Source organism: Scleropages formosus, chromosome 21 (assembly GCF_900964775.1).
Source record: "Scleropages formosus chromosome 21, fSclFor1.1, whole genome shotgun sequence".
Classification (NCBI taxonomy): Eukaryota; Metazoa; Chordata; class Actinopteri; order Osteoglossiformes; family Osteoglossidae; genus Scleropages; species Scleropages formosus.
In genome coordinates this window covers 5,080,582-5,108,080 of record NC_041826.1, presented here as the reverse complement: position 1 = coordinate 5,108,080, position 27,499 = coordinate 5,080,582, and the positions used below count along the sequence as shown (strand labels likewise).

At 42.4% G+C, this 27,499-nt stretch overlaps 1 protein-coding gene across 2 annotated transcripts; it reads left to right on the top strand.

Annotated features, from left to right (window-relative positions):
• Window positions 1-185: 185 nt before the first annotated feature.
• On the top strand, window positions 186-25,930 carry hibch (3-hydroxyisobutyryl-CoA hydrolase). Of its 2 annotated transcripts, XM_018735599.2 has the most exons (15): window positions 186-309; window positions 674-716; window positions 3,202-3,333; window positions 3,450-3,534; window positions 4,102-4,182; window positions 4,610-4,662; window positions 13,650-13,728; window positions 16,623-16,768; window positions 18,281-18,367; window positions 19,411-19,469; window positions 21,222-21,303; window positions 24,406-24,525; window positions 24,949-24,982; window positions 25,137-25,272; window positions 25,598-25,700. In XM_018735599.2, exons 1-14 carry the CDS (start codon window positions 278-280, stop codon window positions 25,250-25,252), a joined length of 1,149 nt encoding a protein of 382 aa, XP_018591115.1. In that variant the 5' UTR covers window positions 186-277; the 3' UTR covers window positions 25,253-25,272; window positions 25,598-25,700. The 2 variants fall into 2 exon arrangements, with proteins under 2 accessions (XP_018591115.1, XP_018591114.1); XM_018735598.2 differs by having other exon boundaries at window positions 25,137-25,930.
• The last annotated feature ends 1,569 nt before the right edge of the window (window positions 25,931-27,499 follow it).

Here is a 27,499-nt window from a genome sequence, read left to right as displayed (position 1 = left end):
TATTGTGGTAAGACAAGTGCACTGCGAACAGTAAGGCGCCGCATCAATGCCGGCCGTGAAAATGAAGGAAGCAAACAGACTATTTTTCAAGATACGCCAGCAGATGGCAGTCTCCTCAATGCAAACCTAATAAACCGTCATCCGCCGACGTACAGCGTATGCGTCATGACGTACGGCCACGCCCCCGACGCAGGACGCTAGCCAATGCGCACAGCTTTAATGAAGCTTACAGGACAGTTCCACCAAAATTAAACAAACGGTTCAATATATCGTTACAATGCCAGTAACCTTTGTGAGTTCCGGGTACAGGTAAGACAGAGGAGGCTGGGCGCCGGCAGCCGAGCGAACTGCATTAATTATTTGGCACTGCGGACTGGTCCTTTCGCTCACCTGCACACAAAACAAAAGTATCATTCTGACCCTGAGGCAGTTCAGCGAAGGAAAACACACAGCAATGGCGGAATTGTCTTGTGAAAATAAGTTACTCATTCCTGCCGATTGAGGCCTGTGTTTTCTTTGTAGGAAATGTTGCATGTGTGCAACAGCGGGCTGTGGGTCTCTACACATACACACACACAGTGTTTGGTCGGTGGCCGAGCCTCAGTCACAGCGGCTGTGTGTTCTGGGTTCTCTTCCGGGTCACTGAGTTCTCAGCGAATCCCTTCTCTTCCAGGCTGTCATCCGTCTTCAGACTGCGGGCGATACAGCAGCACATGGTGAGTGTAAAGGAGTGTCCACAAACTGCACCTTCAGGGCTGGGCAGCAGGTGGCGTGCTGGTTAGAGCGGCCGCCTTGCACTAGATGGACCCTGGGTTTGACCCCCACCTCCAGTGTGAATCCTTGTGGGTAGCGTATCATAGAAGGTTCTTGGATGTACCTCCAATGTGTTGGAGTGATTCCCCCTCTGTCACTCATAACTGCTGAATCCTTCTCAACATTCAGGAGAGGTGTCGAAAACGATCTTTTCAATTCACTTCTTTCTCCATCTCCTATCTCTTCCATAACATTCACTTATATATTACATTTATTCTTTTAGCAGACACTATTCTTTCAAAGCGACGTACATCTCATAGAAAATATAATGTGTACATTAGCAGAAAGAGAGACTTAGATGCAAATGTGTGATTCTTTAGTGCAGTTAGTTTCTTTCTGTCAAATGAACCAATGTACATCACATGAGTATTTACATAAAACTTTATCTGAATATTGCTAATTCCTAACCAACTTCCTAATAATTTTTTTTCCATATTAATTCTTTATTTTTCATATATATGAACATTTACATTATATGAATAGCTGCATGACAGTTTATCCATTGTTTAACAGTTACGGTCTCAAAGTTATAGAGCATAAACATTTACACATTACATAAATTTAAGAGCTCATGGGTGAAGTGAGTCTGGAAGAGGTGAGTTTTAAAACTCTTTCTAAATGTGGACAGAGATTCAGCAGTTCTGAGTAAGAGGGGGAGTTCATTCCTCCACATTGGAGCCAGAATTGAGAACCTTTGTGCTTTTGCACCTTTTATGCATGGGACCACCAAACAGGCAGATGTGGAGGAGTGTAGCAGTCTGGTTGGGGTGTAGCAGATGATCAAGTTTTGTAGATGTCTGGGAGCAGTTCCATTTATGCTTTTGTAGGTCATAACCAGAGTTTTGAATTTCATGAAGGATCTCTTGTTTTGGAGAGGATGAGCTGTAGTGGTGATCAGACATCTATGCAGAGATGTCCTATAGGCAGGCAGCGATGCGCAAGGAAATGTCTGATACTCCAGGTGGAAATGAGAGGAAGAGCTGGGTATTGTAGGTGTAGCAGTGGTAGTTGAATCCACAAGAGGCAATAACAGGGCCGAGGGAAGAGATGTACGCTGAGAAGAGTACAGGGCCCAGTACCGAGCCCTGCGGGGCACTAGTTGAGAGAGGCAGAGGAGAAGAACGGGACCCCCGTCAGTCCACTTGATCGGATCTGTCAGATTGGTAGGACTCAAACCATTTTAGTGCTGTTCCTTTCATGCCAAGTGAACCAAGAGAGGAGAGTAGAATAGAATAGAAAGTAGAAAAGCTGCAGACAAGTCGAGGAGGATGAAGACTGGGGAGAGGGAGGCCGCTGACTGGAGAGCATCAGACGCTGCCAAGAGAGCTGTCTCGGTGGAGTGACCAACTCTGAATCCAATTCATTCTTTTACAAATTTATTCATATATCTGATGCTCTTCTCTAAAGTGACTTACAATTTTGAGGTACTTACAGCTGTTTACTAATTTATGCAGTTGGGTAATTTTACTGGAGCAATTTTAGGGTTAGTACCTTGCTCAAAGGTACTACAGCTTGAGGTGGGAATCACACCTGTGACCTTTGGGTCCAAAGGGTTCGATCCCCGCTCAGTCTGTGTGGAGTTTACATGTTCTCCCCGTGTATACGTGGGTTTCTTCCGAGTGCTCTGGTTTCCTCCCACAGTCCAAAGACCTGCTGTTCAGGTTCACCCACAGTGAGTGACATAGTGTTTTTTACTGATGTATGGATGAGTGACCCAATGTAAGTAGTGTATCTAGCAGTGTAAGTCACCTTGGTGAATAAGGGTTGTGGGCTGATAACACTACATAGAGTTCATTGGAAGTCGCTTTGGAGAAAAACATCTGCTAAATAAATAAATGGAATGAAATGAAATGTTGGGTTTCGGCGACTATCACTGACTGTCAGGTGAAATGTCTCAGAAAATCTACAAAGAATGACTGCCTATGAAGTGCAGACACAACAAAATGACAAGACATATTAGTTGTATTTTGACATTTATCCAAATTAATTGATATTGTGATGCAGTTACAGTAATTGGGAAAGTCTGCAGTTCTAGGATGCTGCTTCACTTAAAAAAAACTTGCTTTTCTCCTAGATTTCCCTTAGAATGTTTAGTTCAAGGGGTGCTGTGGCGCAGTGGGTTGGACCACAGTCCTGCTCTCCGGTGGGTCTGGGGTTCGAGTCCCGCTTGGAGTGCCTTCCGCCGGACTGGTGTCCCGTCCTGGGTGTGTCCCCTCCCCCTCCGGCCTTACGCCCTGTGTTACCGGGTAGGCTCCGGTTCCCCGCGATCCCGTATGGGACAAGTGGTTCTGAAAATGTGTGTGTGTGTGTGTTTAGTTCAAAGTGTAAGCATTTTTTTGATGGATGTTGTATGTGCTTTTGGCCTTATGTCTGCCTGTCCTGAGCCAGATGTCCAGTTCAGCAGGACCTGAGGTTGTGTTTGAGCGCATCAGAAATGCTGGCGTGATCACGCTGAACCGGCCTAAAGCCCTGAATGCCCTCAACCTATCCATGATCAGACACATTTACCCACAGCTGAAGGTGAGCTAGGGGACCTTAGTGAACCCTGGTGACTGCCAGAGTGTTATTTCCTATGCTGATCATGCGACTGAGCTCAGGCTGTGACTTTGATACTTCTTCCTGTTATTCCTGCTCAGAAATGGGAGAAAGATCCAGAAACAGACCTTGTGGTTATCAAAGGAGCTGGCGGAAAAGCATTTTGTGCTGGTGGGGACATTAGAGGTAACAAAAAAAAAACTCCCAGAAATCTCTCTCTTAAACGTAGCTTGGGTAGGTGAGGCAGATGCCATCAAGTTCAAGCATCTTGCTGCGGTTTTCTCGGTAAGGTTGTCAAAGTGATTTTTCTTTGCCTTCTTTCATACATGTCTTTGGTTTGCAAGTACACATTGAGATGGATTTGAACCTACGCAGCTAAGGAATCTATCTGCTGCGTTTCTGTGCAACTTAAATTTAACTTGGATTAAATATTATTGGTTGGTGCACCAGAGGAATTAATTTTAATGCATCTTATATGAGGATTGCTTTTTAACTACAAACCACTGAAAAGTTTGATGTTTGTGATCTACGTGAAGTGTTTAAAGTGTAACGGTGTTTGAAATATACGTTAACTGCAGTTTTTCAGAGACCGCTGTAGCTGTAAGTTGCTGTGTCATGTGCCATCCATTTTATTGTCAGACAACAATTGAATGTCTTGGATGAAACCATAAGCTCAGTACAAATAAAGGAGCTGATGATGTGCATTGTGAAGGTTAAGCTATGTATGACACCTGATGTGATTTGTTCTCCCAGCGGTTACCGATGCTGGAAAAACAGGAGACTCCCTTGCCCAGGACTTCTTCCGTGAGGAGTACATATTGAACAACGCAATAGGTTTGTGTCATTTCTCTGCAGCCCTTCCACTGTTTTTCCTTTGTCAGCTAAAAGTTCAGTTTTGATATTTTCTTTCCAGTGTCATAGCTGTAGATCAGTCTCATTGGAGGTTCCCCAAGGCTAATACAAGGCCATTAGTGCAAGTAGCATATCATGTTAGCAGATGTTATCTGGTAAACTCATATTAAGAAAGAAATGCTTACTCATAGCGACTGATCATGCATTAGCCATCTGCAGCTCGACATACTAGCAAATATCTTATTACGTTGCAGTTTGAATTAGTGTTGTAAAGGGTTTTTGCTATTTGCATTGAGCATTTGAATATGGTTATGTACTCACGTCCGATATAGGTATGTAAAAACTATTCATAGCAAAAAAAAAAAAAACTACAAATGCAGTAATAAAATGTTTTTGTTCATATTCAAAGGGACATTTAAAAAACCATATGTGGCCTTGATTGAGGGAATAACAATGGGAGGGGTAAGTATTTGTTTTTTCTTCAGTTATTAGTTTTTCTGCAATGTTATTGACAGATTGATATTGTGTTATGAAGCAAAAATTCTCCAAGTATTGCCAGGGTATAAATGATCAGCAATGAGCAGATGACCCTGTAATAAGAAATAATTTTAAGTGAATTCTGCAACATCTGGTTACCTTCTTGAACCTTCTTAGATGGTTCTATCCAACCAGCACTAAATATTATAGCCTTTTGTACTTTTATTACACACACATCTTTATGAGTGTGTAAATTTTCTTATTTTTACCGTTTATCTGTTTTACTGTGGCCTAGTTGTAATTTACTGTTAATCATATCAGAAATAACTACATGGAAATACTGGCTTCTCTCATATAATGCATGTAATTTGTTCCTGAAAATGTGGTCATTCAGAGGATGCTGGTAAACTCTTTATTATCATTAATTTAGTTGGAGAAAATAAGATGTGTGCTCCTGAACTACAAAAAGGCTCCCCCATTTTTTTTTAACCAAACTTGTGAATTTTTTACTTTTTAAAGAAACTTCAGAATTCTTACCAGAATGGCCCACTCCAAATCACTGACACATAACACATTTGCATTCTGCGTTTTCTATACCCTTCCTTATCATCATTTCTTGCGATTATGTTCTTTTTTTTTTGTTTTATTCTGTTGTTGTTTTAATTGTTATTATTAGAATACCGCTGAGCTAAGAAATTCACATAATCTCATTATTGTAATCACCCTCTCTTCTGATCTGTTAGTAAAGTATCAATTCTGGTGAAACGGTAAATCAGATTACACCAAATGATTGTTGTGCTCGCCTTGCTAGTGCCACGGCATGCGTTTTGAATAGAAATGTCTGTCCCTGTAACGTCTTTCCCAAAAAATTTAACTTGATAACCCTTTTTGCAAATTTTACGGTACCGATTTAAATTTGTTTGTGACTTTGACTTAGGGTTTCCCTTTGGCCACCTCATTTTGAAGAGGGTGAGGGGTGGATTGGATTTAAATGTCACAAAGTAGTCTGCACATTATGTCACCCTGTGGGGACACAGCAGACTTTGTAAAGCAAGGTTTCTAATGTTGTTGGTCCCTTGTCAACCTGCAGGTGGCGCCATTAGTCAGGCTTTGTACAAACCCAGTTATTTTATTATCAATTAATGCATTGGGTGGATTCTGCTGGGTTGCATCATGACATGTTAAACAAAACGTACTTGTGTCATTTTTTATTGATTTTAAATTGTTGGATAATTTTACATGTACATAAATCCAGGGCACAAAGACCTTGATTGACAACGAGTATTATTGAGTATTTTTAATAGCTGATTAACGCAAACAAAATAATTGTAGCACAGCCGTGCAGAAATTTTGTAAGAATATGTGTTTCCAGCCGAATATACGCCAGGACGCTCTGATCTGGGATTAGTTGTATGAATTTTTGCTGTCTTCTGTAGCGGACTGGGAAGGCACGTCTTTTTTAGAAAGAGCTCAAGCAGGTGTCAGGGCTTGTAAGGTTATTGCTTTTCCTTTGCTTTGCTTTCCTCCCCCCTCCCTCAGTGGCCCAGCTGATTCTCATAAAATCCAGAGGCCGGTCAGACATTCATCGTTAGCCGTGTTTGCAGAAGTAGTGCAGCATGTGCGCATCAGTTGCCTGTGAAGTGCTTTTCCTCTGTGAGCCGGGGGGGGTTAGCGCAATTAGTGCGAATGGGGTAAGTGATAAGTGTGGCACAGCTTAATGAGGTAGATCCAGGCATTACTTGTAAGTGCTTGAGAGCATCTGTCGAAATGGTAGACATGCGTCCAGGCACAGACCCCGTATGAGAGGTCTTTTACTGATGTAAATGGGGCTTTTGCGGGCCCCTGTTCTCCAGCAGGCAGCACTGTGCTCTTCTGGACACAGCAGGGTCTAGTGGTGGTACATGCTGTGAAGTGAAGAAAGAGGACCTTTTGTGTTACTATTTGAAACTAATTTAATGAGCACTAATTAGGCTCATCCAAGCGCGTGAGCCTTGTATTGCAGTAATGTACTAATGTTTCTTCCCAGAACCCAGCTTGATTAAATTCTTTACGGTGTTCTGCTTTCTGGTTATGTGTACAGTCGGGAACCTTTTGTGTGGATCTTTGCACTGTCAACCCTTTCTTGTTTCTTTAGTCACAATGTAAACTTGGGAAATATATATTTATATATACACTGATGCATCTCAACTCAAACATGTACAATTGTTAATGACAGGTGGCTCTTCAGCAAGAGGTCAAAATGAGGACAGAGGAACTTGGGAGAGGAATTTGGGCAGTAAAGTTCAACTCAGTTTTGAGGGTCAAAAGTCTGCAGGTTTGAGGTTCAGTGGATTGCCTAAAATATGAGATGAGATTATATCAGTGAAGTGATGGAAAACACTGCTCTGTAGTTCACTATTCTAACCTGTCTTTTTGAGGACCAGGGTTAAGGCCCTTTACTAGTAGGACTAGACCAAGTTTTTACAGTTATGTTTTGCATAGTTTGCTGAAAAGATCCAGCGGGTCCAACTTGTAGAAGGTTGCTGAGATTACCTATTCCCTTTGAGCAATGGTGTTGGTTTTTCACAGTGACCATGGTACAATCGTGATCCAAGCCTTAACACACTTTATTGTTGCAGTTCATTTTGGAGGCAAGTATACCTGTACATATTTCCATCATTGGTAAAGTGAAATTCCTTCAAGAACATAAATCCATGATAGTTGCTGGCACCTGGGTGTCGACCTTTCAGTAATGGAAATCCTCTCATTTGAAGGAGGGCTTAAATTTGGGAGCTGTCAGGTATTGCTGCAACACCTGTGTGCAGCTGAGGAGAACAGGACATGTTGCCCCTCACTGGGCTCATGAAGAGCAGCTGTGCAGCATTTGTGAGTGTTTACGCATCAACACTACATTAATCAACATCATACACACTAAAAACTGATTTTGCAGTTTTCTTGTTTTGATTTGATATAGATCAATGCATATGGACATGCACCCGATTAGGAATCCCTCTAAAAATATTCTGAGAGTGAGCGCTTTGGTTTAGTTGTGCTCAAAAATTGAGAAACTTTTATACAAAATTTTATAACTTTTAAACTGTTACATTCACTTTTAAACATGTGTCATGTGCGTAGTGGAAGGATGACCAGTATGTTGTGGTTTGGATCCTGTTCAAGAATATCCTTATCAGGAAAAAACAATTTAGGAATACAAGCATACCCCCCTATCTGTGCTTAATCTGTCCCTGAAAATGGGACGAATAACAAAAAGACAGAGAGCGGGAGTCCATTTCCTTTTATTGCTTAAGGAGAAAATTATAGTCGGTTCGCAGCCCATCCCAAAAACCCCAAATAACTCAGATTAACATCTCAAGAAATTATGCAAAACACTTCAGATAATAACAAATAAATATGACAAAATGCAGCAGTACACTGTACAATATTTATGTAAGTTGTTCAGAAATATTGCAACAACCCATCTGGACCATGCTGTTGGCAGTGACAGAAGTGTCTGAACTCAAGCTTTATTGCCCCTCCACATTGTTATACAGCAGCACTCGCAGCGCGCACACGCAGCCGGCCAAAAGCTTTCAAACACCCGAACAACACGGGAGTCATTAATCCCCCGTAACTCCCTACAATGGTTGCCCAACAACTATTTACCCCCACAACGACAGTGCTGTATTATGGGAGAGCTATGTTTTGTAGCATTTTTTGCCACTTACAAAAAGAAAAAAACATAATTACATTTTTTGGAGAAGCTTTAACAAAAAGACGTTATAATTAGAGGGATGGGGTGGATAGCAAAGATGGGTATTAATTCTCAAGAGGCATATAGTAAAAGTGGGATAGTTTGTGGAAGCCCTTGGCATAAGACATGGGTATATTTGTGGTATGGTCACCTATAACTTCTGCTTCAGATGGTCACTTGCTCTGCAAAAATCCATCACAAAAGCAAACATCTGCCGCAGCTGTATTTATTATACGTTGTGAGTCATAGACTGGCAATTTCAGAGCACGTTATTCTCGGAAATGCAGCTCCATACAACAAAGAGAGGGGTTCCGAGGGCTGAGCTTTCTTCTTTAAGTCCCATTTTGGTTATCGTTATGTCCCGGGCACAGCCAAAAAATTGACTACCGCTGCAAAAAAACTAATTCTGTATTTAAAGCTCTTACATTTATTTACTTAACAGACGCTTTTCTCCAATGCCACTTCCAGTGAACTCTATGTGTGTTATCAGCCCACACACCTTATTCACCAAGGTGACTTATACTACTTACAATGGGTCACTCACCCATACATCAGTGGAACACACACTCTCTCTGTCACTCACACACTTTGGGGGAACCTGAACAACATGTCTCTGGACTGTGGGAAGAAACCAGAGCACCCGGAGGGAACCCACGCAGACACGAGGAGAACATGCAAACTCCACACAGACTGAGCGGGGATCGAACCCACGTTCTCTCGTCTTCTTGTCATAGCAAGTTACGTAATTGTTTGGTCCTTTCAAAACATGACAGCTAAGGAAGGGTGAAAACACATATATTTTATCTCCTTCCCTGATGTCTGTGCTGTGAGGCAATAACTTCTTTCACTTTATAGGCTTCCGGGTGCATCACCGATCTCCAATTAAACCTGGAGTCGTGAAGGCAAAAGGGCATCCTACCCTTCTGAAGGAACACCATCTCCTTGCCATGATGTTACATATAAGGAGACTCAAACCCTGATGTCCTTTGTAGGGCAAAAGGTGCAGTCATATTTTTTAAAGGTAATGTTTTAATTGCACATTGGAAAATGAAACCCTGCAGTGCGTAACTAAAATCCTCTCAACTCGGGCAGTATTGCCTTTTTTGGGAGCGAAGAGATCATCTAAACTTTTATAGAGCTCCCTCTCGATATCAAGCTGACTGCTATAAATTTTCTGATGTCAAAATTGTTCTTCTACAATAACATTTAACTGCATTTTCCCTGTATCGCATTAGACTTTGTCATTAAATGTGTCTCAGTGCCAGTTTTTAAAAGTTTTCAGTCCTACTTGCAGGTTAACAAATTTGTGGTGTCCTTGTTTTTAATCCCTATAGAGAATATTTTTGTCTTTTAGTCAGCACGGTGGCACAGCGAGTAGCGCTGCTGTCTCACAGCGCCTGGGTGGTGCGAGAGAACGTGGGTTCGATCCCCGCTCAGTCTGTGTGGAGTTTGCATGTTCTCCTCGTGTCTGCGTGGGTTCCCTCCGGGTGCTCTGGTTTCTTCCCACAGTCCAGAGACATGTTGTTCAGGTTCCCCCATAGCGTGTGAGTGACAGAGAGAGTGTGTTCCACTGATGTATGGATGAGTGACCCAGTGTAAGTAGTGTACCTAGCAGTGTAAGTCACCTTGGTGAATAAGGTGTGTGAGCTGATAACACTACATAGTGTTCATTGTAAGTCGCTTTGGAGAAAAGCGTCCGTTAAGTGAATAAATGTAGTCATGTTTGGTATAACATATTGGAAATTAACCGTGCTGGGTTTGGCAAGCATTGCTTTTACAACATTTCACAGCTTTCATGCAATGAAAATATTTTTAGGGCTGCAGATTGCATAATGGTTAAGGGTACATACCTGAACTGCTCCAAAGAAACATGCGACTAAAATTGTTAAAATGCTTTCAATGAAAGGGACTGCGGAGGATCACGTGCATTCTTAAAATCCCTTTGTTATTTTCAAATGTTAAAGTGTACCTGAAACTACAGTGGAGCTTCACAAAAGGAGGCAGAATTAATATATTAATGGAAGAGTCAACTATCCTCCTTTGAAAGTTTAGTAGTACTAAGATGTAAAATACAGTTCATTTGCTGCGGTAAGGATCTGCCACAGTTACACTTCTCCACAGGTTTATATTTGCAGCGTTGTGTTGTTAGAAGTATTGGGATCATATAGGTCATTTTGCTGCCTTAGTAAAACTAAGTTGTGAAGATTTTACTGTTATTTGTCAGGTGTTTTGAGAGGCATTTTTAAATGTCACATGTGTCCAGGGCATTGGTGCTCTCCAGTTTTGGACAGAAAGTATGCATCTCTTTGAGTGAGATTTTTCTCAAGTCCTTTCTTGGAGAACTTCTGACTCCCTCTTAGATTACCACATGTCTTGAGATAACTTTGAAAAAGATGAACAGCCACTGACGTTTCCTTTTAAACAGCCTACATCTTTCATGCAGGAATTTCTTTTTCCACTTCATTTCAAGGGCTGCACCTTGGCATGTGGCATTTTCCATACTAGGGGGAAAAAAGCTGTATTTCTTACAGATACTTTTTCAGATATCTAATTTTCCATGCGATAAAGTCTGAAGCAGCCATTAAATATCTCCTATAAGTATTGATGCTCTCAGATTGAAGGCATGTAGTGAATTATTCTTGAGCAAAAGCCCAGGGGATCATTCATAATGTGCTATATGAAGAACAGAAGAGAAAGTGTGATGAAGGTACTACTAGCATTTTTGCACATCTCTTCAGGTTGAGAGCTGTGCTTTCTGATGTTATCTGATGATGATGATGATGATGATGATGATGATAGTTGGTGGTATACTCCCCTAGGACCACAAGGGCATGGCATAGTGGAAGCAATGACAGTAAACAGAGAAAGTTCCTTTGCCCCTCTGTTTGTCTCTGTCAGTGCCAGCGAAAGGAGTCTGCACAACTCCCGCCTGGGCTCGTGTAAATAATCCAGTTTGTAACACATTTAGGACCAGTGCCATCTGGGCCTTATGACAAACACATTCTTCCAGCAATATCAGCGCAAGGCATAATGACAGTCATCACTTAGAATACCCACTAACTCAGTTTTATAATATAGATTCCGTTGCTAATCAGACAATTAAATGTTGATATCTTGACACCCGAGGAACTCGGAAATGGATCGGCACAAAGTTCTGCAAGCCCAGGAAACTATAGAACATTAGCTGTGAACATTTTTAATGTTTTCCACTGCATTACTGTGCGTTTTCAGTGATGGATCAACAAGTATGCACTTTGTCTGTTCAAACAAATTAAATTAAATCCACAGCTCGTGTCTCTTGTCTCTGTGAGGTGACATTGGATTAAGTGAAACCTGATGTGAGTAGTTTAGCACGGGGCCATCGCTACAGTGTACCCCGAACATCCTCGACAAAAGCAGTAATAATCCATCATTCTCTAGGGGTTAGAATAAACTTCAGAGTCTGTCACTCTTCCAGATGACGGTTTTGTAAACTAATTTTCGCTTCAGTGGCTGCTCCTCACAGATCTGCTCTTTTGTCCTTGCCTGAGAGAACAGTAAAATCATCCCGGTGTCCCGTGTTACACAGAGAGATGGTGTGGTGAGAGGATGGGTCCTCTGGGGCCGGCAGAGCGGGAAGGGCACATGGGTTGAAGAACGCAGATCCCAGTGTAACCAGAGCACCCTCTTCACTCTCGCTCCATGTGCCTCACATGTTTTTCTATTTACAGTGGCTCACCGTTGAGTGGATTCTACTTGTTTCTTTTTGTTGATGGGTCTCTGCCTCAGTTTGGCTTGAGGGCTTCAGTGAGCAACGTTTCCTTGGCACTACAGCTCAGTTACTGTAAACTGTCCCACCAGACAGGAACCAGTCCTTTGTGAACAGCTCCACTCCACTGTGTCTGAAACAGATCAGGGTGCTGGAGCATACAACGCTGACAGTGGAGTAAATCATTAACAGAGCTGAGCCCAGTTTGCCTGAGAGCAGGCCTCAGCCATGACTGCCACTGCATGGTGTCTTCAGGGGGCTTGTTTACTCCTCCATATCTCATGTCACAACAGTTGCTGTCTGTGTCCTGTTATCGTTGCCTACCACAGATTACATGCTTGTCACCCAGAACTCTGTGAACTGCTGGGATTTTTCCCGCTATGGCTGTTTAGTCCAGCTTTACTCGTACTCTGTGTTTTGCCATAGGGCTGCAGGCCTCTAATATGGCATAGAATTCAGAGTAAGGAAACACAGGGTACATTTCCTGTTCTCTTCAGTGACAGAAGAAACTGCTTGATGCTATGGATAACAATGTGCTTTAAGATCACAGCTACGTCCATACCGTAACCCATGCGTGCTTCTGTCTTTCCTTTACTATCTTGATGTTACCTCATTCAGAGGAAATAAGCTATTGCTGAGACTGATTGGATGAGGGAATGAGAGGGCCGTGGTTCTGTTGGATGACTGTCGTGCCATTGCAAAGCTGGGGTTACTGTTGTGTGTCAAAGTGTTGGCTCTGCGCTTATTTCCGCTCTAATCACTTTGAAATCCGTCAGCATCACTCCGTCACTAAATCTAGACTTTGTGTTTTTATAGCAAAGTTGTCAGAGTTTTCCCAGGGGGAAAAGAAGGGCACATTCTCAAAACTTTCAGAATTGTACACATTCTTGCAGGAACACAACTGAGTGTCGCTATTGATGAGTGCTCAACTGTTGTATAATATGCAAAATTTCTGATATAAATGTCTGTTTACATTTTTATTATACAAATTCCTGTAAAGCCATGGCAGTATAATACACACACACACATTTTCAGAACCGCTTGTCCCATACGGGGTCACGGGGAACCGGAGCCTACCCGGTAACAGGGCGTAAGGCCGGAGGGGGAGGGGACACACCCAGGATGGGACGCCACTCCGTCGCAAGGCACCCCAAGCGGGACTCGAACCCCAGACCCACCGGAGAGCAGGACTGTGGTCCAACCCACTGCGCCACCGCACCCCCCATCGGCAGTATAATAAATGAAAATATTGACAGCAAGTTAATGATGATTTTTTTTTTTCCTGAAGTTTATCCAAGAATGTGGGTCATATCATTCAAGGGCAGGCAGCAGTGAGTAATGGATGATAGTAGTGGTGTCCTCTGGAGCTTCTCTAGTGGTCTTGGTATTAGTAATTTTATCTGTTGGTTGAAAGTAGGAAGGCTTACTCACCCTGTTGAATCTCCGGTTCCATACGGGCCATCGATCGTTCATGATGATTTGATTCCGTTGCAGGGTGTCGGCCTCTCGGTCCACGGGCGGTTTCGGGTCGCCACTGAGAAGACGCTGTTTGCCATGCCAGAGACGGCCATAGGTAAGCACAGAGACCATGTTGCTGCTTGGTTTACACTTAGAGATCACACTTGGCTTATCCAAAATGCTTGAAGTAAAGTGAACGTGAGATAAAACAGGAATATTACAAGAACATCATGTGCTCTGTTATGTTTGATCACAAAAGCTTGTATTCTTGGTCTTCTGTGTAAAATACAGTGACAAAAGGAAGGTAGAGTGGTTTTTAGAAAAAAGAGTGAACTCTATTTCTGCTTATAACGGTGTACATTTACATCGTAGCGAAATTTCTTCATTTAGCAGACACTTCCAAGCGACGTACAACTGAGAGTAAATACCCCATTTTTAAACTGTGCAGTTCTTGCTGTTCTAGTGCAGTTACTACATCTTTTAAAACTTGTGTTCATCTGCTTGGAATGTCACGGTAGTCCACCGCATGGGGCAAAACGCTTACGCTTGATCTTTTTATGTGGAATTGCTGGCTGCTAATGCACCTGTTAGCCCTCCGGGGGCCACGGCAACACATCAGAGGGCTGTGATACCTGGGAAGAAGACTCTCAAGCTGAGAGTTCTTGATGGGTTTGGAAGGAATCTCAGCTATGTCTTAGAGACTGAGGAAAGAATGCTGGTTAGTGTGCCATGGACACATCACCTTCTTTCATGGAAAGAAGCTTGGCTTACAGGTGCAAGGTATCTAGTTCATCAAAACAAGCTAACCAAGTTTAGTAAATACCTTAAGCGTGCAGACAGAAAATAGATAACCTGGCAGTGGAATTAGCTAGCCTATGTGGAGGAAACAAGATGACAATCCAAAGTTTTAAAAAAATTGATTAGTGGAAATAAGCTGAACAATATGAGGCACGATTTCAGCCGAGTGGCAGGGCAGAAATGAGGTTCATTTGGTTGCTGTAAATGAGTTAATCTGCAAGACGCATTCAGTCGTTTGAGGAATAAAGTGTCAGAAATAACCTGATTCAGCATGCAGAATTTCTAACAATGGTGTGTAAGATTTCACAGAGGAAAAATATGATTTTTGTCAAGATTTTATTGGAATGTGTAGCTTAGTATTTGATAGACAGAAAGGTTATGGTTTTTGCATAAGCAAGACCAGAGCCATGGTGCTGAGTGCTTTTACTGGGCCTTCTCACTGCTCTTCTCTTAACCTCTTCTTCCTCGTTTCCTTTGCAGCTGCTGAAAGCTTTTCTTGTGAATGAGAATCTCACTATGTGCTATTTGACATAAAGATGCATGCACAATTGCTAGAGGCAGTTTGTGCTTTTGTGGAATGGCTATGTGCCCATATTCTCTGTGTGGTCCCTGCAGACCCCAGTCCTACTCCAGAGGCCCTCACCCTGGTATTTGGGCACTATCCAGGCCAGTGGCATGCAAAAGTACAACAAAAGCAAAGGAGCAAGTGAAGAGTTTATCTTTGCCCCCGTCTGGGCTCCGCACTGTACTCCAGACCTTGGCCGCATGTCAGGAATGATTCCGTCGAAGGGGAAGGGTTATGTTTCAGGTCTTTGTAAAGGATAAAGGGTTTTGTCTCCATTCCTCCTTGCCACCTCTTTGTTTTTCGTCTGTGTTCTAACACTGCTGTGTTTAAAAAGCAGTACAAATGCATTCAACACACATGATCTGTGAGGGGAAATCTGACATAGATGATGACAAATCTATTCATTGTCCTTCAGGGGAACCCCACCCCCACCATTCCTAGTGCTTAACCCCCCAGCAGGCCCACAGATTAAGGGATTTAGTGTTTTTAAACCACGTACCCACTGGACAAAGCGCACAGGTTCAACAGCAGTTATCTGCATTTGTGAAATTATAATTTGAGCCCAGGATTGGGGTCAGAAACCCTAATCCCTGCTCTTGTACTGTATGCCTTGCAGGACATGTTGTGTACAGTTGCATGCTGGGAAAAATGCTTGTTAATGTTCAATAAGACCACAAGGAAGCTTTGTCAAAGACCAGAATGAATCCTGAAAACTTTTTTTTTGAATGTCTTGAGGATAGCAGACTAGCAGTTGCACCAAGGTAATATTTATGAATGCATTTCGCTGTATTCTTATCTGAAAAAGTTATCCATCCATTTTCATCCAAATACGATTCCTGTTACACTTATTGTTGAAATATAATCAGTTACTGAACAACACTATTCTATCTTTGATTCCCCCCCCCCAGTTAATGTGCCCATTCATCTTAGTTTGTCCTAAAATGAAATTTGAAATTGTTTTATTCTTTGCACTATTAAATCAAAATATTTGTGATAAAACCTTTTATGCCATTTTAAAGATGGGCTGAATAAAGCAATAAAACAACGAAAACTTTGTCTCTTGTGGTCATGATGAGGGGTTTTAAATGGACATGAAGGGTTTAGGGTAACGGCCTTGCGCAAACCTCTCCATTGCATATCTTCTCTTCAAGGAGGCCCATACTGTGTCCTTCCTGTAGGGATGCTCCCTTTGCCACCCTCCAGGTGTAACCTATTTTGTCTTTTCGGTTGTACAGGTGTGTACACCTCGTATAATATAGGCATACACAGGCAGTTATAGGAAGAAATATCTATGTCTTCGTAGGGTTTTGACTTTCATCTCTGGAGTCAGAAAAAAGTCACTTTTCTGTGACAAGTCAATAGCTGCAGCCTTCAATTTGCAGATGATTTGATACTCTGGTCCCATATGGGTTTCTGCAGAAGGAGAACGCTGAAGTCATGTCCGCCTGTTTATTTTAAAAATGTGGAATGCTTTTTAGACGGCTATGTCAATGTTATGGTGAAGCATTTTTACTCCAAACTGTTTATGAAAGCTCTGAACTTGTTAATGTTTCTCAAGAAAGCGGTTTCACTTTAGTCACTCATCTGGGCTTCTGACTGCTTCTCCTGAGCGGTCCATGGTAACCTCTTACTAATCTTCTTTGCAGGCCTCTTTCCTGATGTTGGTGGTGGCTACTTCCTACCCAGATTGCAGGGCAAACTGGGCCTATTCCTGGCACTCACTGGCTTTCGTCTCAAAGGGCGTGATGTCCAGAGGGCAGGTGTGGCCACCCACTTTGTGGAGTCTCAGAAGGTAAAGTCTGAACAGCCGGGGGTGTGGGAAAGGGAACTGGTTCATTTGATCACCCACTTTGTGGAGTCTCAGAAGGTAAAGTCTGAACAGCCGGGGGTGTGGGAAAGGGAACTGGTTCATTTGGTCTTTCTGTAGGAGCTAGACCTGGCCCTCCACCCAGGACTGCCTGTAAAAGTAACAACTTTACAACCGCAGACTGCAGCTTGGTCCACAGAACAGGTCCAAGGTCAGGAATAGGTCAAGGGGCAGGCAGCTTGGTTTGAGGTTCAGCTAATAGAAAATTTTGAGATCCTTTACTCTTAAGGTTTGTAGAAATGTACACTTTTGTAGAATTTTTTGCTAAAATTCAGTGTGGATGGATGGATTTAACCATTCAGTCGAGGCCGACTTTCGGTCACTTTATGGATCATCATTCTCCATGCTTTACGATTTTTGACCATGTCAAAATTCTGTGTAACTGGCATATAACAACTGATGTCCCGCAACAGCAAACAGTCTTTTAGTGTTTATGTAAAACTTTGGTGCTATGGAATGGTTTTACAATTGTTACACTGCAGTGAAAACATGTCCACTGAACTCCCAGGTCCCTTTCATAGAAATACTGTAATTACCTTGAACAAAGATATCCACCATGTGAAGACAGTAATGATGATGATAATGATAACTGTTGATAATAACAACAAAAACAGGAAGGACTGTTATTTATGAGCTGCTTCTGAAAATGTCACTATGTTCAGGGCCTCACTGTTGACTTGGCTGGGTTTTCCTCCAGGTCATTTTTTAAATGAGATATAGAACATCCCTTCTTTCTACTCCCAGACTGATGTTTTTATGGTAGAACTCATGAAACAATACCCTGTGTCACTCATATTTACTCACTAACCATCTGACACTCAGATTAGTGGTGTGGATCAAAACCACGACTCCCAGGGGGTTTGGTGTTGACCAGCACTCAGGGGAATGTATTTTACATGGACATGAAGGGTTTAGGGTAATGACCTAGTGCAAACCTCCCCATTGAACGTAATTAGCAAGTGAGAAAAGTCAGGATAGATGTACATATTGCCTAGATCTGTGGAACTAGTCAGAGAGGAAGCAGGCTTTTTAAAGCCTGGCCCTGGCACATGCCACATTTCCACATGGAAAAGGTTCTCAAACAGTGAATCATGTGTTTCGCTCCACAGTCCTCTGCTAAAGGTCCTTTACTGAGGAAACATGTGACTTCATTAAAGAGTTGTAACACTTTGCTGAAAATAACTCATTGTGTCCATTCTGCACTCTCCCATTCATAAGCATTGTAGGAATCTACCACTGAATGGTGCTACAGTGCAGAAGAATCATCGCAGAAAGCAGCTGAGCTACATCTGGGATGAACTTTTCACTAAATTCTCTAAATTCATTCTTCGTTCCTGATGAGAGTTCAGTAGTTGAGTCTAGAAGAGGTCAAGAAGGATGAGCAGTCAAGATGGAGAGTGTACAGCCACTTCTCTCTCTCGTTCCTCCCCTTCCTAGATTTCTGCCCTGGAAGAGGACCTGGTGAACTTGAAGTCTCCATCCTTTGATGATGTTGGTGCTGTGCTGGACTCCTATCAGAACCAGGTAACAGGCCCACCATAATGCATGTGGTCTGTTTTGACTTACTACAGTAAAATACAGCTATTGTCAACGGGCCAGGGTGTGTAGACTTTTGGACCGTGTGCAGTGAATTGGAATATTACTGATTCGTAATATCTTGTTAGCGTTCAGCCTTATTAGGCCCAGCAGCTCAGTCTAACTGTGAAAACACTGCTGTTAATTTTTAATGAAACTCATTATGTTCAGTATTATATTGTGTGGGACTCACAACTCAGTGGTATTAGTACCCCGTAAATTTGTCTGTGAGGGGGAGGGAAGGCTGAAGTGGAGATTTTTCTTTAGGTGTGGAAGTTGCTATGACAACCAGGCCTTCGGTTTTGTGTGCTGTACTGAGGGGACTATAGCAATGCGTCATCACCCTCAGGACTCTTCACATCTTAAAATCTGGTTGATCCGGACAGGTTCCATTATGACAGGGTTTCACCATGATATAGCATACTGTAGGGCCATGTCTGTCCTGCATTATTGGAATTGGTCTTACAGCTGGTGCTTTGAAACGGGAAAAGGAGATTGGTCTTTTCTGTTGTTACGATTGATCCACAAAGAGGGGTGGAATCCCACCCTCGAAGCTGTCAAACAGGGCACCATTTGTTGTTTGCTGGTGATGCCCTGGGAGAAACTTAATGAGTTTGCTGAGTTCCATACCATCGGCATTGGATGACCTTTTTGGTGATATGGGAAGAAGAGGAGTGACTGTTTGCTAGAGTTTCCCAAAGGATTATTGATAACTTCGTTTATCAACATTGGATGAAAGAAAGAAAACCTACTGTTCAATAGGCACCTTATACTGTGCAGAAAAAGGTAGTAGATATCTGGGGGGAGGAAAACACTGGCTCCTGCTGTTTCAGATTTTCCCTTTTTACACAGTTTTGACAGATTATAGGCTTTAATGCTTGGAGGCATCCTTTTCTCAAAGGGGTCTCTATAAAAGTACCTTGAATAGATATCCAGCATGTGTTTGTGTGGGATGGATCCTGATTTCTGAGGGCCATGTTGTTTCTTTACAGAGCAGTCTGGACCAGGAGAAGCCCTTTGCACTTGCCCAACACACGGATGCCATTAACCGGTAAACAGCCCTCATGTAACCATGATTCTTATGAGTAGTAGAGCACTCCACATAACCGTTTGGGCTACACAGACCTCTCCCTTGGAGTGTATGTCCTCACCAGCTTGTATGGCGCCCAGGGTTATGTTGCCTGTCATCATGTTTGCATGCAAGTTTACATCCAGTTAGTGTCATTCCGGGGTTTGCGCTGCATTGAGTCCTCGCTGAATTTACCTACCTGCTCTCCACGGGGGCACCGAGGACAGTTGGAGGTAGATATGAGCACAAGGGAACAAAGTCTGTACTCTGGTTCTCTTTATTGCTCACCACACAGACTGAAATAAAAGGTTGTGTGGAAGAATAGCAAGGACTCTCGTGACCACTAAAGTAAAATATTTTATTAAAATAATCGCGATTCAGCCGAAGCGCTACACAAAGTACTGCCAGCAATAGGAAGTCACAAAGTGCTTCGAGGAACCCCGCTGAAGAGGATTAATATTTATGTCAAGAGAGGCCCATCTCCACCAGTCAGGGCTCATGAACCAATCAGGTTTCAGACAAAAGAAAAAACACTCTAATAAAACATGACAAGTAGAAGATACAGCATCAGCCCAAACAGATACATGGAGGAGTGATTTAGGGCTGGCTAGGGAGTCGATCCCAGGTGTCTTGGCACTGCTACCCACAAAGATAAGCTGGGTGCAAGACTAATTAATTATACAGAACAAGTAAGGATTCTTCAAAAAAAAAAATGTTTGACTGAACTGACCAGGGTTTTACCAAAGATGTTCTTTCCAGAGCCTTCCACAGTTGGTGCAGGTTATTAGAGAGTGACTTCATACACAATAGATGCTTTCTCCCTTTAAAGTGTGTGTTCTTCAGACTGCATCCACAGCACATGATGTAGCGACAGAATGTACATGATGACACACACGCGTCTCAAATTTATATGTCTGCCAGAGCCTGCCCTCTTTTGAATGGCTCTTTACAGGCAACTCTACAACCACGCACTTGTCACGAGAGCAGTTGGATAAAACCTCTTATTTCTGAGCTGTACAAACAGAGGTTTGCCGTGTCTAAAGAGGGTCAGCTGTGGTTTCACCTTAGCCTGCCCTCACCATGAGCTGCACCACTTATCCAGTTGGGTGGTGGTGGGGGGGGGAGCACTGGACCGCTTGCTGTGAGCAAGATGGGCTACAGTGTCGCAGGTGTTAATGCTTACAGGCCTTCTGCTCCATGCTGTGAACAAGACCTGGTCACAGTTGCATTAGTGGGAGCCTTCACCCCCCTGTGGCACTGTGGCCTTCTAGTGACTGATGGGATTGATGTCAGCACTCTGTGGGCAGCGCCGTTCAGCTACCGGGTGCAAGAGGATGAATTCCTCCTTCTGCACCGAGGCCAGTGTCACTGGGGTCTTGGGGACCGGTGGCTTCCTCCTCCTGATATTCTCCTGCTCGCTCCTTTCTGACGACACATTTGACATTAAACAGAGTGCACGATTTATTCCACTTGTTTCCACTGGGGGAGACACTTACATTTCACTCAGTTCTGCTGAATAAAGTTGGCTTATTATTGAAACGAATATTGTCGTGTACAGAAGTAGCCCGTTTCTGTATTCCCTGTTATCAAATATGCTTGAATGAATATATTCTGCATGAATGAAGAGGAGGACAGGACACAAAGCCTAATTGGCCTGCAGCTGTTACTGCACACCCTAGAGAAACCAGTCATTTTAACTCCTGATTCCAGTCATCTTTTTTGCTGGTGTCACAGGCTGTTTGAAGCAAGCAGTGTGGAGGGAATCCAAGAAAATCTGAAGCAGGATGGCTCTGCATTCGCACAGAAGCAGGCAGAGGTAAGTCAGGCTTGGTGGCAAATACAAGGGTCAAAAACATGAATAACTGGAGAGCAATCGCTTCCTGTTTTCTAGGGCAGAGGTGTCCAAACATTTTTGGCTAAGGACCATCATTGTTATCGTGAAGTGGTTTAAAGGCAGCACAAGTAAATATCAGAGTGAGTGACCTATTGACTTTTAAATCTCTCTTAAATTGAGAAAATGTGCTTTATTAAAGAGTCCAATAGTATTAAATACATTACCTGCTTTAACAAGATAGTATTAAGTTACTTGTCTGATATATAGTTGGATATAGCATACTTTTCTTGCCAAACATAATTTTGTAAAAGTCCTATAAAGAGAAAGTGTTAACTTTGCCGCCAAGTTGTACACATGCTGAAAATCAACACTCAGCAATAATAATACTGCAATGGATTGATGTCCTGTCCAGGGTGCACCTGGTTTAGCCTTGCACAGTATTCTTCCAGGATAGGCTCCTGACTGCCACAACCCTGACTTTGACAAGTAGTTAAGTATAGTGACTGAGTCCAATAATAATAATAATAAAATGGTAATAAATGTTCTGAACATTAGTGACTATGGTCAATATGGTGAACAGTATTCTGTTACGATAGGCCTATTTCAGTAAATAGTTTTTTCCCCCCCTTGGGACATATTATATCTGCAACAAACGGGGATAAGAGAAATTTACACCGCGCCAGTTATTTTGTTTGTTTTTAATGCGCCTCTTTTTCCCGGCCTCCACTGGCAGTGCTGTCAATGCATCTGCAGAGCTGCAAGCCGGCCTCAGGCAGCTTGTCCTTTTGATACCTTTTACATCCTTTCATATCCTCATCACCAGAAAAATGTCCACTAACTACGTAACTCATGCAGTTTACGTGACGGTGTAATTAATGGACTTTGTTTGATTAAGGCAGTATTTAGAAATGAGAAAAATGGATGTAAAATATTCTATACATCTGTGCTGTAAATTAATCACCAACACTGACATCGCTTCTGTTGCGGTACACCATATTGCGTTATTTTCTTCATAACGCACAAAGGTTAAATGGAATTTTTATTATTTTTTTTCCATCAGTATTATTTGGGTTGATGAATAAATCACTATGACAACTGGTAAAAGCAGTGGTGAGTAGTTTTAAAAAAAATCAGTTGAATAGAGATTCCACAGCATGCAAGTGCTAAAGCCAAGGTTTGTCGTTGATATCCATGCTGCTGTACATATAACACCAAGACGGACCTCGCACAACAAAACTGAACATAATAATTGGTTTATGTCCCTTATACAAAATAATTTATTTTGGACAGAGGTTAATTAGATCATCTCCACTTCAGAGGAGGAATCCTTTTTGATAATCTCTTTAATCCCCTGGCATAAGATTTAAATCATACGTAATTTTTTATGAAAAATAAATTAAATGCAGAATAACAATCTGTCACTCATTCATCTGGCTGTGAATAAGCCCAAAATGTAAACAAATGCCGAAACGTTTAAAGGATGGATGTTTCTCCTTAAGCAGAACTCTTGACTCGGCTCGGCTGTCACAGCTCTGGCTTCTGGCCTTGGTGCTTGGTTTTCTTCTCGGTATGTTTGACTGCTATTAAACTGGAAGCCCACCCCCAGGTGACCACAGTGCCAGCAAACTGTTCTCATCACAACAGCAACGTGTACACACACAGACAGAGCCAGCCAGTGGTCTTTGGAAGGGATAGGTGTTGGCAGCAGAACAGCTACTGTGACTCAGCTGCTATAGCATTCAAACGTCGCATTCATATACAGGTTCAACACAAGGTGCCTGTCTTTAATTTCCATTTATTAAGAATACATACAAAGCAAAAATGAAGCACGCTGTACAGGATACATTTTATTTTTCTAATTTAGATAAATGTGTATCTAAGTGTGGCTGTTGTGCTGTTAAAGGTATTCAATTTACTTGAAAGATGGGAGATGATTTTTATAAAAGTGCTCGAAGTGCATAACAGATGGAGTCCTGTATCCCTGTTTATGCTGTCCCGTCATCACAAACGCAGTAATGGAGATTCAGAGCAGCTAGTTTTGCTTCCAAATCTCTGTGGACCATGCCAGATAGTACTGATTCAAGTTAGGCAGCCATTAATGGTACTTATTACTCATTAAGGCTCCTCATTCATTTCCCTTTGATATTCATGTACATGGCAATGATTTCATCATTTGAAGTCGCATATTTGTTTGGTGAAAATGGTTTCTGTGACCCGTGGGTAAAAGCTAAGCGTGCTTTGTGTTGTAATGCGTGTGGCATTCAGCTCTAGGGACTGTGTGCTGTATTGGCCCATCTTTAGCGTTAACGTCACCTCGTCCGAGTAATTCTAGGTAGAGCATGCATGCAAACACCTAACATTATCTTTTGCCAAGTAGAAGGACTGCTGGTATTCTCGTGATCCTAGCTCCCTCTGGTTTGCGTTGTCACTACTTTTTTACACCCAGTCTTGCGTTCCATTCCCTCAGGAGCTTTTCTCCCTCTATGTGTTTGCATTTTCTGTCCCACTTCAGTTTCCCCATCTTCATTTCACCCATGTAGTTCCTTTCCTGCTGGAGCAGCCCATCATCTTATCTGGCCTCAACCAGGTTCTTTAGCAGCCTTCTGCAGCTGAGCAGCGGTATACCTCTTTCTGATTCCGCAGACAGCTGTGACTCTCTTCTTTATCCTTTTCTTTTTCACACTCTTTGATCACAGCTAGGTCTCTCCTCTTATTACTCTTCTTCTTTCTTTGCTCTCTTAGTCTAAGCTGAGCTTCCAGCAAGGGGGGAACTAGGATAGTCACTATGGAGTTTAGTTCCTAGGAGGCATTGTTTACTAACACCAGTAGCGACACAACTGTATTTCCTTATTAAATCATTTGTTTACCTTTGAAATCCATATGTTCCAGGAGGAACAGCTCTTAATATGTGTTATCTGAATCAGTGTGCTTGCATTGGAATGCTATTTTTTCCATCAAATCCTGGTCAGGAGTGCATGAAGTTGTGTGGCTCTGGCAATTACTGCCTGTTGATGTGACAAATTGTATAAATATCAGAAGTGAGATTCAGAGTTATTCCTGGTCTTGAATCTTGCAACTCTGTAGACTCTTGCCAAGATGTCTCCAGCGTCACTGAAGATAACCTTCCGACAGCTTCAAGCAGGGGCAACCATGAGTCTACAGGACGTGCTGGTGATGGAGTATAGGCTTAGCCAAGCCTGCATGGTACGAGTTAAAAAACGATCCACATTTTGTTTTCATGTTCCTGGTCTTCTCACTTCAACTTAATGCAAGTTTATTTGAAGCTAATCCAGTTATCCCATTACATTAGTTTAATGGTATCATTTAATGGCCCCTAATTACCGGTGTACAGTGACATGAGAAGAAAGTGCACGCTTAGTCCTCATCAGATCCTAACAGTAAATAAAAATAACCTTGTTTGACAAATACTATGGAACACATTTTAATTTATGATTTATTTAACCAAAAATATCATCATACAGAGGCCATGTGTGGGAAAAGTAAGCGTGTCCATGTCAATCACTGCTTCCATCGTTATATCTGCTTCTGTTCTCTGGTTTTTCTAGTGTTCGTTTTATGTATGCTAGTGCCTGTGTGTCACATTTAATATTTTTGTTTTCCTTGCAGAGAGGGAAGGATTTCTATGAAGGAGTAAGAGCAGGTAAGGTTTCTATCTTTCTGCAGCAGTTCTTTTCAAAGGTTAAACCTGCAAACTGCGCAAAACGTAAAACAAGAAAACATGCTTGAGTTAAACAGCCTTTTTTTGAAGACATCCTGTTGTGCCTCCTGGAGTCACTGAGTACTTGTCCCCACAGTTTTGATCGACAAAGACCAAAACCCCAGATGGCAGCCATCTTCGCTAAAGGATGTGACGGAGCAGTTTGTGGACAGTTGCTTCGCACCTCTTGGAGAGCATGACCTCAAGCTCTGAGCATTCACACTGCAGGGAGGGTATGGAGATAAAGCATCATCTCCCAACACCTTCTCTTTGGTTGCTCTCTGGTGCAAGGGTTACCCAGTGGGGGGTATGGCTAAGAGAGCCCAGTCTGTTACAAATTAAGCATCTTAACTGAACTTTGGACTGAAGTAAACGATTCACCGTTAAGTGCTTTTGTGTGTTATGGCCCAAGGGGAAAAAACAGATTATATGTTCATTTTTAAAATGTAATTGTGAGGATTTACTGATATTCTGGCGGAGTGACGAACATGATGTTCTTTTCCACATACGCAGTAAACATGATGATAAACAATTGTTTCTCTGAATCCTCTGTTTAAGGTACAAGCTTTAAAGCTGCAGATGATAGAGGAAGGGATTCCACAGAAAGCAGGCAACTTGAAACTTACCAAGTGGATGTGTGACTCATTAAGAGAAAATATTTTTAAAAAAAAAGCACAAACCTTTTTTGCCTCAGATTTGTAATTGCAAGGGCACCTACAGTTCTGAGCAGAAATTCAGACTTAGAGATGCTGCTGTTATTATTTGTTTGGTTTTTCTGGCTTCAAGTACTGTACATCATGTCCACTGGTATTTTAGCATCACACTCCTACAGCTGCCTGAGAAAAAAAAAAATTTAAATGCATATTTTTGGTGAATGAGCAAGGCTGGGCATATTTAACAAATGAAGTAGCAGGTGATGTAGTCGTATTTCATTTCAATCTAAATGTATTTCATTAAATGCAATTTTTTCTGTAAAGCATACTATGATGCAACTGTAGTTATTTTAAAAATCACTTTTGGGCTGTACAAGAACGTTAAAGATGTGCAAATAGCTGTGTGACAGTCCTTTAGATGATGTGATGCAGCTCCCTTTACTAGTTGATGTTAAATCACAGTACAAGTTTTTAGTGCTAACCCTAAATGGCATTAAATTAATACATTGGTGTTCAGGAAAAAAGGGTGTGCATGTATACATATGCAGTGTGGTCCAAGTGGTCAGCTGGGAACTGCTTTTAAACCGCTCCACATTAAACTGCCTTAACGTCCTATCGTTGGTACACAGATGTTCAGTTTTTTTTTTTTTTTTTTTTGTTTCATATCCTTAAGAACATTTACCCAGTAGAGATGCCTTTGTGAATTATGTATGACTTCCATTTTATCGCCATTATTTCTGTTAATTACTTACAGTAAATCCCCTGTAAATAATTTAAATCCCACTACCCAAAGTAAACAATACAAGAAGGTCCCCAGTGTACTGAGAAATATGGTGCACTTTTGAACTCGGCTGGGAAGGTTCAGTTTAATGAGCCAGCGTGAAGTACAGTAAACAAGGAGTTACTGTAAACATACAATAAATCAATGCCTCGGAATCCATATCTCATCGTTTTCCCTTCCTGCCCACAGACTGATAAACATTTTTCTGATGTTTCAATAAAGTGGCAGCAGTAATAGTTACAGTGACATTGTTAGAAACATTAACTGTGTGTCTCCCTGTAAAGGCCTAGTCGAGAGGTTGGCTGATCTTTCATGACAGAAGGGTGTGTGTGAAGCCATCCTCTGTCCGGCCATTAGGTCTGTGACCTCCCTCCCTGCACTGGCACGCTGCAAGCGCTCTGCTGCAGATGGATCCATGTGTGGCAGTTTGTTCTTCCCAGTCCAGTTCTGCTGCCATCACACACTGCTTCACACACTCTGTGACTCATGGACATATCCTGATTTGCCCCCTGCTTCCTGCAGCAATCTCAGCCTTGTTGCTGAATCATGACTTTGGCTCATTGTGGCCCCACATACAGGGACTCAGCTGCATGGTTTCCTCCTCTAATTCATAAACGTGTAGAGATTTAACCTTCATGTGGGAAAAAAATCACTTTCAAAAGGAGATGCCCCTCCGGTCTGTGTTCCGAGGTGTTGTGCTGAGGTTTGTCATCTTCCCATCTGACCATGACTAAGGTGAGGCTGCATCTTCCCTTACTGTCCCTCAAAGGGATCTCACTGTGACCGTTTGTGTTGACAATGTGTGCATAAATGTGTACCGAGTCCACCGCAGTACTGAACACACCTGTGTTCCGTGGGATCCTCCCTGACCCCATAGAAGCTCATTAATGGATCCACACAGTAAAAGGACTGGGTACACAGGAACTCGACCCATGAGCCCTGCTGTACGCACTGCAGAAACATAGCTGCTCTTTCCAGCAGGACAAAGAGGCACAGGCCATACTATCGCTGACCATACATAAGTAC